The sequence below is a fragment of the Mirounga angustirostris genome, unplaced genomic scaffold (genome assembly GCF_029215605.1).
Source record: "Mirounga angustirostris isolate CCGP_5_RB_7025 unplaced genomic scaffold, mMirAng1.0.hap1 SCAF_5, whole genome shotgun sequence".
NCBI lineage: Eukaryota > Metazoa > Chordata > Mammalia > Carnivora > Phocidae > Mirounga > Mirounga angustirostris.
Genome location: NW_026991713.1, coordinates 200,507 through 219,501, shown reverse-complemented (window position 1 = coordinate 219,501; position 18,995 = coordinate 200,507). Strand labels below are relative to the sequence as shown.

At 56.8% G+C, this 18,995-nt stretch overlaps 2 protein-coding genes across 8 annotated transcripts in view; both read right to left on the bottom strand.

Moving 5' to 3' along the window:
- The window catches only part of SYCE3 (synaptonemal complex central element protein 3), a 33,397-nt gene extending 26,711 nt beyond the window's left edge, over positions 1 to 6,686 (bottom strand). The window contains exon 1 of one of the 2 annotated variants that reach the window (XM_064590398.1): positions 6,555 to 6,686. The gene's annotated coding sequence lies outside the window, so the exon portion shown is untranslated. The remainder of the gene's footprint in view (positions 1 to 6,554) is intronic. The other variant, XM_064590397.1, reaches the window with a different exon arrangement.
- On the bottom strand, positions 1,747 to 18,934 carry CPT1B (carnitine palmitoyltransferase 1B). Of its 6 annotated transcripts, XR_010411250.1 has the most exons (20): positions 18,417 to 18,934; positions 17,809 to 17,968; positions 17,269 to 17,408; positions 16,797 to 16,974; positions 16,472 to 16,573; positions 16,152 to 16,289; positions 15,980 to 16,057; positions 15,214 to 15,321; positions 15,055 to 15,139; positions 14,362 to 14,557; positions 13,855 to 14,040; positions 13,662 to 13,767; positions 13,461 to 13,577; positions 12,954 to 13,118; positions 12,741 to 12,875; positions 12,509 to 12,661; positions 11,826 to 11,939; positions 11,292 to 11,384; positions 6,555 to 7,427; positions 1,747 to 3,744 (listed from the first exon to the last, which is right to left on the bottom strand). XR_010411250.1 is itself a non-coding variant. In XM_045872228.3 (19 exons), exons 2-19 carry the CDS (start codon positions 17,947 to 17,949, stop codon positions 11,069 to 11,071), a joined length of 2,319 nt encoding a protein of 772 aa, XP_045728184.1. In that variant the 5' UTR covers positions 17,950 to 17,968; positions 18,417 to 18,934; the 3' UTR covers positions 10,816 to 11,068. The 6 variants fall into 6 exon arrangements, 5 of the variants coding, with proteins under 5 accessions (XP_064446464.1, XP_064446463.1, XP_064446465.1 ...); XM_045872228.3 differs by lacking the exons at positions 1,747 to 3,744; positions 6,555 to 7,427 and adding an exon at positions 10,816 to 11,152; XM_064590394.1 differs by lacking the exons at positions 1,747 to 3,744; positions 12,509 to 12,661 and having other exon boundaries at positions 7,065 to 7,427.
- Positions 18,935 to 18,995: the final 61 nt, after the last annotated feature.

The window sequence follows — 18,995 nt, the reverse complement described above, 5'->3', positions numbered from 1 at the left end:
AGGTTCATAAACATGAACTAAGTTGCCCAAGGTCAGACAGCAAAGACACAGATCTGAGAATTGGGCCCTGAGAATCTGGCTCCGTCTGTGTGCTCACACGTTATACTACTGGTATGCAATAAATTCTTGATAAGCACGTGAGTGAACAGAACTACTGAGATGTAGTAAGCAACTAAAGAATAACTTGTGTATACCTTGCAACCCCAGGCTAGAATGCAGGCTCTGCCACGTATTGGCTGTGAAAGCCTGGCAAGTTACCCCATCTCCTTAAGTCTCAGCTTCCTCTTCTGTAAAATGGAAATAATAGCTCCTTTACAGGTTACTGTGAAGATGCACACAGCTATAGGTATAGTAGGCACCCACATTTACCAAATGAAATAGTTGGCATGACTATATGTGTAACACCAGGTACAGACAGAATAGTTGCTCAGAAAACGTTTTACTATAATGAGGTGAGAAAGAGATATGAAGCCAATAATATAAAAGCTAACGATTATTTCATGCTTAATATGTGCCAGGAACTGGTGTAAATTCTCAGTGAGCATTAACTGATTTACAACCATGTAACATAGTAAGTGCTATACTCTCCCTGTTGTACAGATAAGGAAACTGAGGATTGTGGAAGAATCTAATGGAAGTCACACAGCCAAACAGTAGTAAAGCTGGATTGGAGCATAGTCCTGATTCTAGAGTAGGAGCTCGTTAGCATGATATTTTCTCACAACTGCCTCAGACAATACAGTGGGTGGTTTTGAGCTTGACTGTCAGGAGAGACAAAGGACAAAGAATGGGGGTAGAGGAATGGAATGAAGAGGCTAACAGTGAGCTCAATTTGGGGCAGCTTGAGTGTGTGGTGCCTATGGTGTATCCAGGCAAAGCTATTCAACAAACAGTTGAAATACAGGATTAGAGCCCTAGAGAGACAGTAAACTGAAAATAAAGATTTGATGGTGGTTTAAATTATGGGAAAAGATGAAATCATTCACAGTGAATGTATAAAAGAAGAGAAAATGGACTTGGAAGAAGCCCTTAAAAATCAGCCCTTAAAAGCAGAAGGAAACAAACCCATAAAGGACACTGATAAACAGAAATTTAGAGAACTAGGGAGTGGGTAGTTGAGACCAACAGAAGAGAGGAGGGACAGGCCAGTTAATTCATTTAGTCAACAAATATTTATTGACTATCTGGCACTGTTTTAGGTGCTAGGAGTGTATTAGCAAACAAAAGACAATACTTGCCCTTGTAGAGTTTACATGCTAGTCAAGGGAGATAGGCAATAAACACATAAATACAGAAAATGTCAGGCGGTAATAGAAAATAAAACAAAGGTAAGGTAGTTTACAAAATAATGGAGTGGCAAGAACCATATGGTGAACTATGAAAATCCCCTCTGAGAAGGTGAGTCTTCAAATAGACTAGAAAGTGAGTGTGTGAGTCCTGTGGATATCTCAGGGAGGAGTTCTATGCAGAGGAAACAGGGATGAAAAAGCCTTGAGGTTAACTGTGCTTGAGTGTGGATGAAGAAGAATAAGAAGGCTAGAAATACTAGAGGAATGAAGGAGGGCAAGATGTTAGGAGATGAGGCTGAGGCTGGGGAAGATATTACAGTTTATATAAGACTGACTTTTATTCTGAGTGAGCTGAGGAGATATTAGAGAAATTTGAGGGAGTGACACGATATTTGAATTATGATTTAAAAGGATTTCTCTGGGAGCGTCCGACTCTTGGTTTCAGCTGAGGTCATGATCTCAGGGTTGTGGGACCAAGCCCCGGGTCAGGCTCCACACTGGGTGTGGGGTCTGCTTATGATTCTCTCTCTCCCTCTGCCCACCAGCCCGGCTTACGCACATGTGCTGTCTCTCTCTAAAACAAACAAATAAATCAAAGGATCACTCTGGCTGCAATGTTGAGAGCAGACTGGGATGGGGATGATGGAGCAGAGAGGAGGCTGCTGCAAAACTCCAGGTAAGGGATGACAGGACTTGGACCAGAGTGTTAGAAGTGGCAGTAGTGAGAAGTGACTGGATTCTAAATATGTTGGAAACATGGAGCCAACAGTATGTGCTGACATTCAAGTAGAAATATAAATCTGCTGTGTGGTGAAAAGCCTGGCTGAACATCTGTACTGGGGAGTCACTGGGGTACAGATGACATTTAAAGCCATGGGACTAGCTGAGATCTCCTGGGAAGTGAGGGTGGATGGAAGGGAGATCTGAGCTCTCCAATGTGTAGAATTTGGGAAGAGGAACCAGCAAAGGCGACTGAAAGGCAGCAGCCAGTGAGCTAGAAGAACCAGGAGAGATCAGTGGAAGCCAAGTCTTGGAAGCCAAGCGAAGAAAGTGAACAAAGAGTGATCAATTGTGTCTCATATAAAGTAGCATAAGGAATAAAAAGTGGATTCGACATGGATTCGACAATCTGAAGGTCACTTGCAAACCTGACAGAAGCTGTTTTCATGGGATTGCAGGGACAAAAGCCTGACTGCAATGTGTTTAAAGAGAAGGGAAGAGAAGCAAAACTTGTGTGTTCTGGTTCAAAGAGAAGCAGAGAAAGGGCCAGTAGTTGGAATGTAATGTGGAGTTACAGGTGTCTTTTGTTTTTAAATTGGGAGACATTACACCAATGTCAAATATTACAGAAGGGCCCAATGAATTTAGGACATTTTATTTGGGTGTCAGGTCTCAGTGAGTAGCTGAATAACAGTAACAATGACAACAAGATTTCCATGAATAAAGAATTAATGGAGCATTAAACAAAATAGACAAGCATGCAGATTCAGTTGAGACAGGCTGGAGAAACAAGAGATGGTGACAAGATGATAGAGAGAAGGTTTTCTCTCTTTTAATTTACAAAGGCAGAGACTTGCCTGTCTTTAGGTTTATACGGAAAGAACTAGTTGAACAGAGAAGGCTGAAATCAGGAGAAAGGGTAACAATGGTGCACGGGCTGGTTTCAGACAGGAAAAAGGTCACCTTACCCTATGAAGGGAAGAGAAGGGTAAGGTAGGTAAGGGTCCAGGTGGTCCAGGTTCAGGCCTGAGGTCTCTAGCTCATCCACAAATAGCAATGAACATATTCTTACCCTAACTGACATTCTTGGTTTCAGGAGAATGATACAGGTTTGGCAAAGCTATGTGCCTCACTAGAGACACTTGGATATGCAGCAGAGAAGCAGTGGTTGTGTGGCTGGGGCCACACGGCTGCACAGGACCCTCAGGACTCTAGAGCAGCACAAAGAAAAGGTATGGAGTGTAGCTGGCTTGGGATTTTGAAACGTGTGTGGTGGACAGACAAGGTGAGGGCACAGGTAAGAGAGTGGATTAAGAGGGGCAGGTGGACTGGGAATGGACGTTGTGACCAGAGTGATGTTGGATCTCAGAGGAGGGATGGGCAGATCCACGGAAAGGGTATGAGCTGGGGCAGAGGGAGACCATGTCTTTTCTTCCTGATAAGGTTGTTGCAGGTGAGCAAGACTAGGATGGAAAGGAGGGCTAGACCAGTGCCCAAGCCCAAGGAAATGAGATAACAGCAGACTAATGGGGTTAGGTGAGCAGAGGGAGTGTGGGAGTGGGAGAGGATGGGCTTAAGGAGACTGGATGTGAAGAGCTTGAAGTCACAGGGGTCCTGGGGAATGGAGACTCCAGAGGTGTGCAAAGCTCAAGGGCCTGGAGTCCTGGTTGTAGTCTCAGGGTCTTGCCTGGTCTGAAGAGTTTGGTAGAGGCTGGGATCCCCCTGGAAATAAGAACTGGGAAAGGACAAGAGGGGCTCTTGGGTTGAGATTCTTTGTGAGGGGTGTGTGTGTGTGAACAGCACAGGAATAGCATGTGTATGTGTGGTGGGAGTCCTGCAGTCAGAGGAGCAGGAGGCTCTGGGAGCACCCCCAGTGTGCAGATGTCAGGGACTGGAGTGTGTGGTGTGTGGAGTGCAGGTGTTCCAGGTGTGGGAGCAACAGATGAGAGGGTCAGGTCATATGGGAGAGTCCAGGGTTGGAATGTGCAGTGTGAGGGGTCTGGAGGAAGTGTGGGGTGAGGGAACTGGAGTGAGGGCAGGGTGTGGGGATGGGGGAGACTGCAGTGAGGGGGTGTTGGGGGCAGGGTGTGGGGGGTGAGGAGACTGGGGTAAGGACAGAGTATGGGGGTAAGGAGACTGGGGTGAAGAGGGGTGTGAGGGGTAAGGAGACTGGGGCAAGGGTCGGGTGTGGTGGGCAAGGGTGGGGTGTGTGGGTGGGGGTGGGGGGACTGGGTGAGGGGGGTGTAGGGGGTGAGGAGGGGTGGGGGTGAGGAGCCTGGGGTGAGAATAGGGTGTGGGTGGCAAGGAGATTGGGGTGAAGAGGGGTATGGGGGGTGAGATTGGGGCAAGGGTCAGGTGTGGTGGGCGAGGGTGGGGTGAGGCGTGGTGTGGGGGGTGGGGGAACTGGGGTGGGGGGGCATGAAGGGTGAGGAGACTGGGGCAGGGAGGGGTGTGGGGGGCCAGGGGACTGGGGTGAGGAGGGATGTGGGGGGTGAGGAGGGGTGTGGGGGGTGAGGAGACTGGGGTGAGGACAGACTGTGGGGGGTGGGGAGACTGGGGTGAGGAGGGGTGTGGGGGTGAGGAGACTGGGGTGAGGACAGAATGTGGGGGGTCAGGGGACTGGGGTGAGGAGGGTGTGGGGGGTGAGGAGGGGTGTGGGGGGTGAGGAGACTGGGGTGAGGACAGACTGTGGGGGGTGGGGGGACTGGGGTGAGGAGGGGTGTGAGGGGCGAGGAGACTGGGGTGAGGACAGAACATGGGGGGTGGGGAGACTGGGGTGAGGAGGGGTGTGAGGGGCGAGGCGACTGGGGTGAGGACAGAATGTGGGGGGGAATGGGGTGAGGAGGGGTGTGGGGGCGAGGAGACTGGGGTGAGGACAGAATGTGGGGGGTGGGGAGACTGGGGTGAGGAGGGGTGTGGGGGTGAGGAGACTGGGGTGAGGACAGAATGTGGGGGGTGGGGGGACTGGGGTGAGGAAGGGGTGGGGGTGAGGAGGGGTGATTGGGGTGAGGGGACTAGGGTGAGGAGGGGTGTGGGGGGCGAGGGGAATGGAGTGAGGAGGGTGTGGGGGGGCGAGGGGACTGGAGTGAGGAGGGTGTGGGGGGTGAGGAGGGGTGTGGGGGCAAGGAGACTGGGGTGAGGACAGAATGTGGGGGGTGGGGGGACTGGGGTGAGGAGGGTTGTGGGGGTGAGGAGGGTGTGGGGGGTGAGGAGAGTGCGGGGGAGAGGAGACTGGAGTAAGGACAATGTGGGGGGTGAGGAGACTGGGGTGAGGAGGGGTGTGGGGGTGAGGAGGGGTGTGGGGGCGAGGAGACTGGGGTGAGGAAGGGTGTGGGGGGCGAGGCGACTGGGGTGAGGATAGAATGTGGGGAGTGGGGAGACTGGGGTGAGGAGGGGTGTGGGGGGTGAGAAGACTGCTATGAGGACAGAATGTGGGGGGTGGGGGGACTGGGGTGAGGAGGGGTGTGGGGGGCGAGGCGACTGGGGTGAGGACAGAATGTGGGGGGTGGGGGCACTGGGGTGAGGAGGGGTGTGGAGGGCGAGGCGACTGGGGTGAGGACAGAATGTGGGGGGTGGGGGGACTGGGGTGAGGAGGGGTGTGGGGGGCGAGGCGACTGGGGTGAGGACAGAATGTGGGGGGTGGGGGGACTGGGGTGAGGAGGGTGTGGGGGGCGAGGAGACTGGGGTGAGGACAGAATGTGGGGGGTGGGGGACTGGGGTGAGGAGGGGTGTGGGGGGCGAGGCGACTGGGGTGAGGATAGAATGTGGGGGGTGGGGGGACTGCGGTGAGGAGGGGTGTGGGGGGTGAGGAGACTGAGGTGAGGACAGAAGGTGGGGGGTGGGGGGACTGGGGTGAGGAGGGGTGTGGGGGGCGAGGCGACTGGGGTGAGGATAGAATGTGGGGGGTGGGGGGACTGGGGTGAGGAGGGGTGTGGGGGGCGAGGCGACTGGGGTGAGGACAGAATGTGGGGGGTGGGGGACTGGGGTGAGGAGGGGTGTGGGGGGCGAGGCGACTGGGGTGAGGATAGAATGTGGGGGGTGGGGGGACTGCGGTGAGGAGGGGTGTGGGGGGTGAGGAGACTGAGGTGAGGACAGAATGTGGGGGGTGGGGGACTGGGGCGAGGAGGGGTGTGGGGGCGAGGCGACTGGGGTGAGGATAGAATGTGGGGGGTGGGGGGACTGCGGTGAGGAGGGGTGTGGAGGGCGAGGCGACTGGGGTGAGGACAGAATGTGGGGGGTGGGGGGACTGGGGTGAGGAGGGGTGTGGGGGGCGAGGCGACTGGGGTGAGGATAGAATGTGGGGGGTGGGGGGACTGGGGTGAGGAGGGGTGTGGGGGGTGAGGAGACTGAGGTGAGGACAGAAGGTGGGGGGTGGGGGACTGGGGCGAGGAGGCGTGGGGAGGGTGGAGAGCGGCCCGCGGCGAGGGGACGGGTGAGGTGGGGATACCGGGTGAGGCAGCGGGCACAGCTCCAGGACGTCGTGGCCCCGGGGGTCAGGGCGCGCAGGGAGGGCCCCGAACCCGTGGCTGGGCCGGCCTCGCTCACCTCCGGCGCGGCCTGCGCTCGCGTGGGGATCCGCGGCCCAGCTGTGTGGCGGGCGGCACGCGGCGGGAGCTGGGCGCAGCACCCCGCCCCTTTCCGTTAGCAGACCCGGCCCCCGGAGATGGCTTCTGGCCCTCATTGGCCAGTCTCCCGGAGCGGAAGGGGCTGGGCCGCAAACACGTGAGCGTGCCGCCCTCTGGCTGGTCCAGAGTCTCGGCCTCGAGGTCTCATTGGCTGGCCTCCAGAGCGCAAGGGGTGGGGTCGCCCGGGCTGGCCTCTCCTGACTGAGCCCTGGCTGAGGCGGCGGGAGAGCCGAAGTGAAGGGAGGTCCGCGCGTGGACCTGATCGTTGTGTTCCTCTCCGTGGTTCGTGAGGGCAAGGCCATGCACGCAGGGCCCTGTCCTCCTGACCACTGTGTCCGCGGTGTCCCGGACAGCACTCGGCCAGCAGGGGCTAGTCAGTCAGCATTCGTTCAGTTGGCTCAGTGCCCAGATGTTCTCCGTCTCGACGACGACGGGCTGGCGGACGCTGTTACATCTGTGTCACAGGGCAGGAAGCTGAAGCTCCGGGAGGTGGGGCAGGGACCGGAGTACCTGGGGCTGCGAGGAGTCCCCGGGCGCGCCGGCCTGCAGGCAGCAGAAGCGCAAATCCCCGAGGGGGGCTGCACGCACCGCGGTGGCCCAGAGGACACCGGAGAGACGGCGCGTGCCTCCGCGGGCCGGTGCAGGCGCTCAGTCTCCAGAGGGCTCCGGGCACCTTGGGAGGGCGGGAAGCCGGGGAGCGAGGTGACGGGGTCTCTGCGGCTGCTGCAGGGGAGGCGAGCAGGCTGTTTGGCTGAGTGATGTTGGGGATGCGGACCGCCTGGTGGTGGTCGTGCTGGAGGGAAGGACACAAAGTCAAAGCCATTCGGAGGTAGGTTTGCCCGGCTTGGTTACGTGGGGGGTGAGGGAGAAAGGAGTGGGTTGGCGGCCGGAGGGTGATACCACCGGCCGAGATGGGGAGCAGTGGGACAGAAGCCAGTTGGGAAGGTTGGTAACTTCAGTTTGGATTCCAGATAAACTGGATTCTCTCTCGGGGAGTCTGAGTGTTAGCAGACTGATTGCAGAGCAGGAAACACAGCTAGAGTTGAGCCAGACGGTTCTGGGCATCTGCCCATGTATTGAGGCCATGCCCCTTCTGGACCTGGTTCCCTGGCTGTCCGTCCCCACCTGTGAGCCACCCTGCATACTTGTACTCATTCCACCTTTGCTTGGACTGCCCAGAGCGGATTCCTGTTATAGCACCTCAGAAAACCATGAACCAGGAGTAGCTCTGATGGGTAATGAAGGCAGCTTCAGGAAAGACTAGTTTACCAGGATGACAAACAACATAGGATTCCAGGCAAAAGTTTCATCGAAGGCAAAGGCAAGGGTGTGGAAAAGCCTGCTTCCTTTAGGGAATGGAGAGTGTGGTTTGGGCTCAGGAGGGGCGGAGGGACTCAGAAGGTCTTTTGGGCTGGGATGTGAGGGCCTTGGATACCCTGCCTAGCAGATGAGGTGGGCTGTCTGAAGCGCCTAGCAGAGCCCAGGCCAAGAAGGACAGGCTCTCAGGAAGCCCAAGGATGTCAGTCTGGCCTTCCCATGAAACCAGCTAACTGTTCACCAAATGTTTCCTTTATATCCTTGTCACATAGCCAGACTGCGTTTTCCAGCCTCCCTTGCAATGTGAGCCCTGGCTAGTGGATGTGGTGAGAAGTGCTCCGTATCACTACCCGGGCCAGATCCTCTCGCTCTCTTCCCCATCTACCTGCTGGATGTTGATGTCCAAGGCAACTGGGACCGACTTGAGGAAGGCAGGGCTTCTGTTCTGTCAGCCTGCCTTTGAATAATGGTATGAGCAGAGTCTCCCTCTCAGCTAGCTGAACAAGAATTAAACTTCTATTGGGTTAAGCCATGAAGATGTCAGGATTTATGTGTTCTGGCTGCCAGCAGATCTGCAAACCCCAGGAGTACAAGTAGCTTATTCAAGTTTTGTGTGTGTTTTTTTTAAAGATTTTATTTATTTGACAGAGAGAGACACAGCGAGAGAGGGAACACAAGCAGGGGGGGTGGGAGAGGGAGAAGCAGGCTTTCTGCAGAGCAGGGAGCCCAATATGGGGCTCGATCCCAGGACCCTGTGATCACGACCTGAGCCGAAGGCAGATGCTTAACGACTGAGCCACCCAGGCGCCCCAGCTTATTCAGGTTTGATGGGTTGTCACCAGAGGTTTTTACCTTGGGTTAGCATTATGATTTCTCCTCTTACTTATTTTAACCAAGAACAAATCCGATTAAAAACAACAACAACAACAACAAAAAACCCTTTGGATTTCAACATTAACGAAAAGCCAGCTTTTTGGGAGACTCTGCTCACTGCTCTCCCAGGGTAGGTTACACAAGTAGCCAGAGTGGCAGAGGTCTGTGAAGAGATTTTTGGAAGCCCAAGAAAGCTCTGATATGGAGCATAACATTTTGTGAGCTTAGATTTATAAGCTTCTCATTGAGACTCAAAGGTGGTTAGGAGCCTCTGCCCTGGGAATATCTCATGAGCTCTCTTCAAAGCTGCTATCAGGAGCCTACATCTCCTTAGTTTTCAATTTATCTTTTGAGGAGTTTGAGACATTTTCACAAATACTTCCTATAGGCACATCAAACTCAACATTTAAAAATCTCATCATCCAAGCACCCAAAGTAAAAAATGTGAATTATCTTCGATGCCTCCCTATCAGGTTTTTTAGACCTACCTTTGACATTCTTTTTTTTAATTTTTTTTTTAATTTTTTTTACCTTTGACATTCTTGGTGTCCTGAGTCTCCCTTTGGTAGTTTAAGTCCCGCCATTTCTCCCAAACCCCACCCCCCATCACGAGTAGTATGCACAGGTCTTCTTGTTTCTGTCTTCACTGCCCCCTACTTTGTTCTAATGTCATTCTGGTTGGCCAGAATGATCCCATTAAAATTTAGGACAGATTAGATCACCCTCTGCTCACACCTCAATGGTTTCTCCCATCATTCAGAGAAGCCAGAGCCTGGCACATGAGGCCCTTGATGCCCCAATCCACCTGTCCCCTCCTGCTGTCCCACTACCTCCGTGCCAGCCACAGCACTTCTGGTACTGTCCCTGCACTGCAGCCGGCACCTCTCACCTGGAAGCTCTGGCCCTGGCTGTCCACTCTGCCAGGGATGTGCTGCCCTTGCACCCTCACTTCCTTTGGGTCTGAGTCAGATGGCCCTGCTCAGGAGGGCCTGCCTTCCCAACCCTGTCTGAAATTGCCACCCACCCCTCCATTGCTCCCTCCCCTTGCTTTTCCCCTTAGCACTTACTACCATCTGCCTTACTGTATAATTTACTCATTCTTCTTGCTTAATGCCTGTCTCTCTTAGACTCTAAGCCCCAGAGGAAGGGACTGTTTGGGCCAGTTTTATTCACTGCTGTATCCCAGTGCCTAGCACACTGTAGCCCTCAATAAGTACGAAGTGAATTATTCGAAAAGCCTCCTGGTTTCTGTGCCAGCCACTCCATCCCCTGATCCATGCCTGTTCCGCCCAATCATGAATTCCACATGGCAGGTGCCTTGTTCACCACTGAATCCCCAGCACAGAGCCAAGTGGATGGTGGGTGCTCAATCAACAGTGGTTCAGAGAGAAGGCCCAGGACTGTATCGAATTCATTCCTGGGTTCTTAGCAACAAGCAGAGTGCCGAGATCTAGATTCCTTCTAGCATGCTAATTAGCAATAGTAATTAAGTGCCTCCTTATACTTTCCATAAACATTTTTTGTTTACTTTTAATGTTACTTTAATGTAAAAAGTCAACCTGAGGGAAGGAACATGTGTAGCTCCAGATCATACTGTGTGCCCTATCACAGACATGACCACCTGGCACGCTGACTGCGGGCCTGGGATTGCAGCCCTTCCCTACGGCCAGGAGGAGGCCGTGGGCCTCCACAGGGTGGTGCTCCAGCCCAGAGGCGTGCAGAGGGCATGACCGTTCATGGAGACGGCAGCTGGGCCCCACTCTCTGGCAGACAAACAGAAGTGGCCCCAGGGAACAGGTGAAGGTTCTGAAGCAAGAATTTATTCCAAGTGGGTGTGGACAGTGGTGACCTCAGGAGAGACATGCATTTCAAAGTAGGTCACAAGCCTCTCAGTCTCCCAGCCCCATCTCCTCCCCCTGCTACCTCTCTGGTCTGAGCTTGGGCAGGGGAGGGCCTCCTAGTTCCCAAACAAAACAAAGGTACCTAAGAGCTAAGAGAGAATTACAGAGGCTTATTTTTATTAGTATCTAGCAGGAAAAAAAAATCAAAATTCCCTCCCTGCTCCAACCCCCCTTCCACCACCTGGGCCCTCAGGGAGCAGCATCTGCCTGTGGAGTGCCTGCTGCCAGAGCTGTCCTTGGAGCCTGGACACCTGCGCGTGGTCACCCCCGTGCCTGCGAGCCGACCACAGGCCCCTTCCTCCACAATGTGGACATGAGAGGGCAGCTGGCATTTCTCCAGCCCTCAGCTGTCAGCCTTGGGGACTTGGAAAAGATCAGCGATGTCCAGCAGAGCTTGGCGGATGTGGTTCCCAAAGCGCTGGGCATTCTGTGGGAGCCGAGAGCTCAGACCAACGCTTCAGGTGAGCCCCTGTCCCCCTCCCCACAACCAAGGACTCTTCCCCAGCCAGACAGGGCCCCAGGTGGCACCCCCTCCTCAGGCCTGAGCAGGAGCAGGAGAGACTCACTGTCTCTGAGCTTGAGAACTTGCTGGAGATGTGGAAGAAGATGGTGTTCTCGCCCGCGATCATGTAGGAAACCCCATAGCCATCATCTGCCACCTGAGGGCAGCACGAGGGGTAAAGAAGAAGTAAAACAAACCTTGCAGATCTGAAAGCCAAGCTGATGTCATGCTTGCTGTTCCCACAAGATTCCCAGGAAGGGGCCCCACCCCAGATGCTGCATTTTCCCTGAGGTCAGGAACATTTCCAGGCAACAGTGTGAAAACCAAGGGGCTCTGCCCACTGCAGATCCAGACACTACCAGGGATCTAGGATATTGTGGTTCTCTCAGGAGGCTCAAGCTCACTACCCCTCTCTAGGGAGTGTCTTTAGCTCCTTGAGGCACCTGTCTATCTGGGTCGATAGCTACCCATTCTGTTTCCATGCAGGGCAAGCTCAGGGCTGTGCTCCCACCCCTGGTCTGACTTCAGGGCTCTGTACTCCCCACTGAGACCCCTGCGGCCCAGTCCTGCTCATCCATCCCCTTTCAAGGGGGCTTACCGGGCCAAAGCCACCACCGGCAGCCAGGTGATTGGGGTACTTGTCTGGCTCGAACATACGGATCTGGAATTGAGCAATCTGGCTGGTGGAGAGGCGCCAGGGTTCTGAGAGCACCTGCAACAGGGAGATCACAGCAGTGAGACACCAGGCATGAAATGCCATGCACTCAGCTCTCACCTGCTGACAGGTGGTGCCTGAGCACCAGCATGAGCAGGTGCGCGATCTTCCAGACTGCTGCCACACGGCCTCCGGTCTGTTCTCACAGATGACAGCATCTGCACAAAACCCTTGAGGCCCATGTGACCTAACTGTCCCGAAGGCCTCCTCTCCTACCAGCCTGTCCCTGCCTGGGCTCTGCTCCCTCCCCTCCTGCTGCTGCACCTTGTCCACCCACGCTCCGGCCTCAGCGCCAGGCTAGGGGTTCCCTCTGCCTGGACCCTCTGCCCAGCCTGATCCTGCAGCTTCTTCGCTTTTCTCAGAGTGCCATCACCACCTGACAGCCACGTGTTTGTCTGTCCACCCTCATGAGAACCACCAGCTCCGCGAGGGAAGACTCCTACTCAGAAGCAGGACCACAGGCCTGGACGGGGTGTGGAGTGGGACAGCTGACCAGAGAGAGGACAGGCCATGCCCCCTCAGGAGAGGGCACGGGGACAGAAGACACACCCGCCAACAATGCTGACCTCAGCCAGGAAGGGGGAGCTGACCCCCAGGTACTTGGAGACCAGGTAAAGGCAGAAGAGGTGCCTGTCTATCCCAGCCCCCGTCATGGCCAGACGGTACATGTTCTGGTGTTTCTTTGAAGCCTTCCGGAAGAGATCTTGGAGGTCTGCTTTCTGGGGAGCAGAAGTGGAGCGGTGAAGAGTAGCCCTGCTCCTCAAGGTGGGCAGGAGGTGGAGGGTGTGGGGGGCTCACCATGTGGGACCCCTCCACCATGGCCTGAACAAAGGCCGTGGACTCGCTGGTACAGGAACGCACGGTCTCAGTCCGTCCCTCCCGGAACATCCTGGTCATGGAGGCTTCGTAGGTCAAGCAGAACTTGCCCCTGTCCTGAGGAGCACAGAGGGGTGAATCTGGCAGGTGGGGCTGGTGCCACCCTGCCCCTCAGCAGCCTAGCAGGGCCCCTACCCGGAAGTGGGCCAGCTGCAGGGCAATCTGCACGAAGGCGTCCGGGCTGGTCCGACACTTCTTGATGAGGCCTTTGCCAAACGGCAAGAACTGGAAGCAGTACAGCTCCACGTCGTCTGCCAGTGCCGTGGCCACCTGGTAGGAGCTCTCAATGACTGTCCGGCACTGCCAAGATATGGAAAGGTCAGCTGGGGGCAGAGCTCTCCAAGCAGCGAGGCTGGGCGGGTCTCAGTGAGCCTTCAACATCTTCAGACACAGAGGACAACCTGAGGGGCCTCAGCCCCCAGAGGCCATGCTGGGCTTTGTGGAAAGAGGGAGGCATGAACGGGTGCTCCATGGACGAGTCTCACACCTCACGTCTTTCACTAACCACTCGATGGTCCCAGGATCTCTGTTCTCACCGTGGCCAGTCTGGACTCTGAGAAGCTCCTGTCCCTTCCCCCTGAGAGCATCCCAGGTACTTGCCAGTCTTGCATGCCCATCCCTGTCCCCTCTTGGCCTGCACACCTGCTCAGGAATGTCCCACTGCAGCCGCTGGGGAGCTGCAAGCATGGGGTTCGGTTTGCCCAGGCAGTGCCCGGTCTCCGTGTAGCCCAGGTGGAAGGTTTCAGTGCCCAGGACAAACTGCAGGGAGAAGGTCAGGCTGAGAAGCCACCCTCATGCCCCGCACCCAGCCTGCCTTGCAGGACCCCACTCAGGGCCCATTACCTCCCAGAGGTGCCCTATGATAGGGGCGTCTGCCCACGCGTGTTCTGTGTTGAGGCCCAGCTGTCCATTCTTGAAGGCGATGACAGTGAAAGACTTGTCGAACCACCTGCAGGAAAGTAGGCAGGAGATGCAGGGAGGGCGTCGAGGCGGGTGGAGGAGCAGGGGGACCTGCCGCGGGGCTGGGGCGCCACACCTGTTGTAGCAGTTGCCGTGCAGCAGGGCCTTGCCGTAGAGGCTGAGGCTGGCCTCGTCTTCGGGGTCGTAGTGGTGAGACTCCTCGTCCAGGGCCACGAAGAAAGCAGCACGCTCGATGGCATCCAGAGCAGCCTTGTTCTTGCCAGAGCTGAAGAAGGCCTGGCGTGCCTGTGCCCACTCCACTCTGGGGGCACAAGGGCAGGGTGAGCGTGGGCTCACTGTGGGCGGTGGCGGAGGACACCTCCCAGGACCCGGCAGGGCCCAGAGCTGGGGGTCCCAGGCTGTCCTGGCAGGTGTCCCGGTCCTCCACACACTCCCACCCAGCCCCCACCTAGTCAGACATGGCTAGATGCGCGGTCTGCCATTGACCACAGTCCCCCTCGCTACCGAGGGGGCTTGGGCAGAGGATGCCATGCCAGCATGCTTTTCCCTCACTCATGCCTCTGGCCCCAAGTTCCAGGGTTGCATGCCGGGCCGAGCTCCTCTCCTCGTGGGGCTCTGGTACCTTCCCCCTGCAGTGAGGGCAGCCAGCTTCTCCTCCCCAGGCTGAGGTGGGGAGGGGTCGTCCAGGATCCTCTGGAACTGCATCTCCAGGTCACAAGGCTTGAGCAGCTGGGAACCCTCGTAGAGCCACACCTTGAAGAAGCGGCCCTTGTGGTAGACAGCCACGTGCCTGCTGTCGGAGAGGTGCTGCAGCAGGTCTGGGACAGAAGCCGGGGAGGGCTGAGGCAGGGCACACCTCCCTGCTCCCACTCCACCCCAACAGCCCCATGAAGCACTGCACAGAAGAGGAAGCTGAAGCTCTAGAAATTACACACACTGGCCCGCCATCAGAAACCAGGCCCTCTGCAAGCAGCACCCCCTGCTCTACAGGCCCATGAAGGGCTCCTGGTAAGCTCCATCCCTCCTGCTACTCCTTACTCAGACTACCTTCCCCTGCCCTGGAAGGCCCGGAGAGCAGGGGCTCCGTTCCGGGCCCCACAGAGTCCCAGCACCAGCGTCGTGCCTGTGAACAGGAGGTGTCTGGTGTTGGTCACAAACCAAATACTTTTGCCCATTACGTGACCCTGAGATGCCCAGGACGCTTGGTGACGGGCGAGGAGATAGGAGGGTGCCTGGCCATGGCAGGCCCAGAGCTGGGAGGGAGCGGCCTCCGTCCTGATGGCCCCAGCACTGGCACCTGGCTGTGGCCCAGTACCTGACTCCTTGCCTGGGATCCGAGTAGTGTTGAACATCCTCTCCATCTGGTAGGAGCACATGGGTACAATACCCAGGGCCATCACCTGGGAGGAAGGCACAGCATGGCTCAGACTTGGGCCTCCTCTCCTTGTTGTGCCCTCAACCCCACACAACTCACAGGCTTGATCTCTTCACGGTCCAGTTTACGGCGATACATGATCATAGCGTGGACGATGTTTCCCAGGCGGGCTGCCTGTATATTTGTATTCTTGATGAGCACAAATTCCTGCAGAGAGAGAGCAGAGCCTGCACGTGGTGTGATAGAGATGCACGCAACGCCTCCCTGTCCTGGTGTCACCTGGGTCTCCCTGCCTGAGGACCTGAGGGGTCCTGACCCCTTTCCCCAGTCCCTCCTACACACACGGTCAGGGTGCACTGCTGGAGATGAAATGCGTAACTGATCACGTCATGCCCCTGCCCGGCTTGAATCTTTGGAGTTGTTTTCTCATAACCTATTTTATTTGTTTGTGTTTTGTTTATTTTGCATTGAGAAAGGAGTTCCCACAACTGAAAAACAGTTTAAAACCTCTGACATGGACAAGCCGTACATAAGTAGTTGGCTGGACAGCTTTGTGGAGGAGGAAACTTTGGCACATGACTTGGAATGTGTTTTGGACAGTGGCAGAGGAGGAGCATGCTGGGTAGACCTGTGACTGTGCAGAGGCATGTGCTGGGAGCAGGAGAAGGGCTGGTCATATGGGGTAGGGGCTGATAGTGACCTGGGCTGGGCACGGCAGTGAACCCAGGGGACTCTGAGAGTGACAGTGTCAGGCGTGGGACTACTGGATTCTCCAGATCCTCAGTACCCCTGCTGCTCTGAAGCTGCTTCCTGACTGTTCTTCCAGGATCTCCCCCATCTTCCCAGCCCCCAGGCCCGCTCGCACCATGACGTAGTAGTTGCTGTTCACCATGAGGGGCGCCCTGCTCCGCAGGTACACGTACTCTTCCCACCAGTCACTCACCTGCGGGAAGGGAGGAGTTAGGGCTGGGGCAGAGGGCAGGGGACAGATGCCCCTGACACAAGGGGGCTAAGGGTAAGCCCAGGAGGGGACTCACATAGTTAGTTGCCCACCATGACTTGAGGACCAGGTACTTCTGCAGCCTGGGGGCAGTCTTGTCCTGGAATTCCTTGGCCAGTGTCTTCATTCGGTAGTATTCCTCATCATCCATCAAGGGCCGCACAGATTCCAGGTACTGTCCAGCCAAATCATTGTCAGTGTGGGGGCCAAACAATGACTACCTCTGTCCTGACCCTCTGCCAACCCAGCCCCATTGCTCTCAACCCTGCTCTTTGCAAGGGGCAGTCCCTTATTCTGGAGAAGTCCCCTGAGTCCAGCCTAACCTGCTCAACTGGGATGTCTTATTCAGGCCCTTACCCGCTGAATTGTGGCTGGCACGCTGGGCACGGGAAGCTTGGGCAGGGATGTCTGGAAGCTGTAGAGCATGGGCCGCCGGCTGGACAGGAGGCGGACACAGATCTGGGCACACAGAGCAGAGAATGTTTCTGGTGAGAACCAGGGGAAATAATGGAAACAAGTCGCAAACAGTTGAGGAGCTGGGCCCCCGACCCTCAGAACCAAGACAACCCTATACACCAGGGACCAGTGCCCTGCCTGCCTCCCCCCTCTAGCTTAGAACCCAAAATGAGGCCCCCAGAGTCTCAAACCAGATGCCTGAACCCGTCCACTGGCTTCTGCTCACAGCCCAGACTTTGGTGAAGTGGCTGGTCCGGCCATGCATCTCAAACATCCAACCATGGTAGGAAAGAAGCAGTTTCAGGGTTTGGCGGAAGAAGAAGATGCCCATCATCCAGACCCCCGTGGAGAAGATGGCCATGCTGAGAAGTGCCCGGGTCTGTGGGGTCCAGTAGGGGCCACATCTGTCAGAGAAGGGACAGGGCTGCAGGGGGTTCACTTGGGGTCTGCCTCAGGGAAATTCTGACTGCAGTTTTGATGGTTGTGAACCAGCTTGGGGGAGGCGTGGATGAACATTCCTGGGCACACTCATGTCTGAATGCATTACTACCAACTTACAAAATGTGGGACTCAGATGATGGTGGCCCCCAGGGAGGGCTGCCCCTAGGACCTCCAATGGCTATTATCCTGTATGTGCCCAGCTCAGGAACCCTGGCCTTGGAGCCTGCCCAGCCCTCTCTGGTAGCCCTGCTTCTTACCCCTCAGGGAGGCATTTCTGGATATAGCAGACCAGCCCCATGGAGATGTCCATCTTGCAGTAGGAAGAACCCACTGTTGCCATGACGACGACCAGCCAGCTGGTGGGGCTGCCAGGGTACACACCCCTAAGGATGCCATTCTGTGGGGCAGAAAGAGGCACACTTACAGCAGGAGTGACGGTCGTGAGCAGGCACCTGTGAGGTCCTGGTCTTTGCCTGGGAGGCCTTCTCCCTCCCTCACCTGCTGTGCTCTTGTTCCTCCTTCTGTCTGGTCTTCCCCTCCTCCCCACTCCTGTCCCTGCAGCCCCCACTTGCTCACTGGGTCCCACTGCTAAATCCTTGCACGCCCTTCTCTCCTCCGCACCTTGATCACCTCTCTGGTTTCTGCCCTGCTAGGGCCGGTCACCCAGCCGAACTGCCAGCCAAGGTGGGGTTGGGAGGTCTTGACCATGGGGCAGCTGCTGACACCTGGCCTCTGCCTCCGGGCAGACTCTATTCTGCACCTGCTGGGAGGAGGAAGCCAGAACCACCTGCGCCCACCTTGATGCGAATCAGGCGTTTCTTCCAGGAGTTGATCCCGGACAGGTAGATGTGTTTCAGGGCCTCCCGACTGAGCCGGAAGTCGACCCCATCTGGGGTCACCGTGAACTGGAAGGCCACAGCCTGGTGCGCTTCCGCCATCCTGGAGGTTGGCCGTCACCTGGGAGGGGGCAGGAGGGTGCGCGGGCGGGCTCAGGCTGGCCCCATCCCCGGCCGCCCTCAGCGCCGAGGCCCCCGCGCCCCGGCCAGGCCGCGCACCCGCCCGCACCCGCGCCGCGCTAGCGGCCGCCCCCGGCCCTCCTCCCGCTTCGGGCCCGGCCCAGCAGCCTGACCAACGGCCGCCGAACCCTCGCGCCCGCGTTCCGGCGGGCTTCGCCACAGTGGTGCAGCGGTCGGGAAGGGGGTCGAGCCGGGAAATCTTCGGGAGCCCCGAGGACAGTGAAGGGCTGCCTCCGGGTGGGGGGAGACGCGTCTCGGGAAGCAGAGTTGGTCCGGAGCGAGGCGGACAGCCCTGACTGCGAGGGACCCCGCGCCGCCCTCGCCCCCTGCTCTGGTCTAGGCCTCTGAGCCCGACGGGGGTGCCCTATGCTGTCCCCCACTCCACTCACGGCTTGGGTTCGCTCCTGTCCGCGTGTGGGGCCAGTCGCTCTGGCCCGTGTCCCCATGTCCTTCAGGCCTGGCCATCCCCGCCCCGCCCTCACCGGGAACCTGACACCCACTCCCAAATTTGGGTTGAGAAAACAGATGTGGGGCGGCAACCAGAATCCCGTCCTCTCTGTGGTGGGAATCAGGAGTGGGGGCGGGCCGGATTTCTGCAAGCTGAGATTGTTCAGAGGTCTGGGAACCTGGGGGGGGGGGGCCCAAAGGGTCTCACGTGAGGATGGTAGCATTAGAGCTAAAAATAGCTGAATGTAGGGAAAAGGTCATCAGAGAGTCAGCTGTGCTGCCTGTCCCCTGATCTCCAGTGCTCAGGGTTGGGCAGCCTCACCCCAGTGCCCTCTTTGTACCCCCATTACTCCCCAGCGCCGCACCCAAATCCTTCTACTGTGTATCACTTCTAAGCTGGGGCCAGGGAGGGTGAGGGCAGGGGACTCCCAACTTGCAGAGTGGACCCTTAACCACTCCCTCATGCCCAGAGCACCAAATAGCCATGCTTTTCAGAAGGGGACAATGAGGCTCAGAGCAGT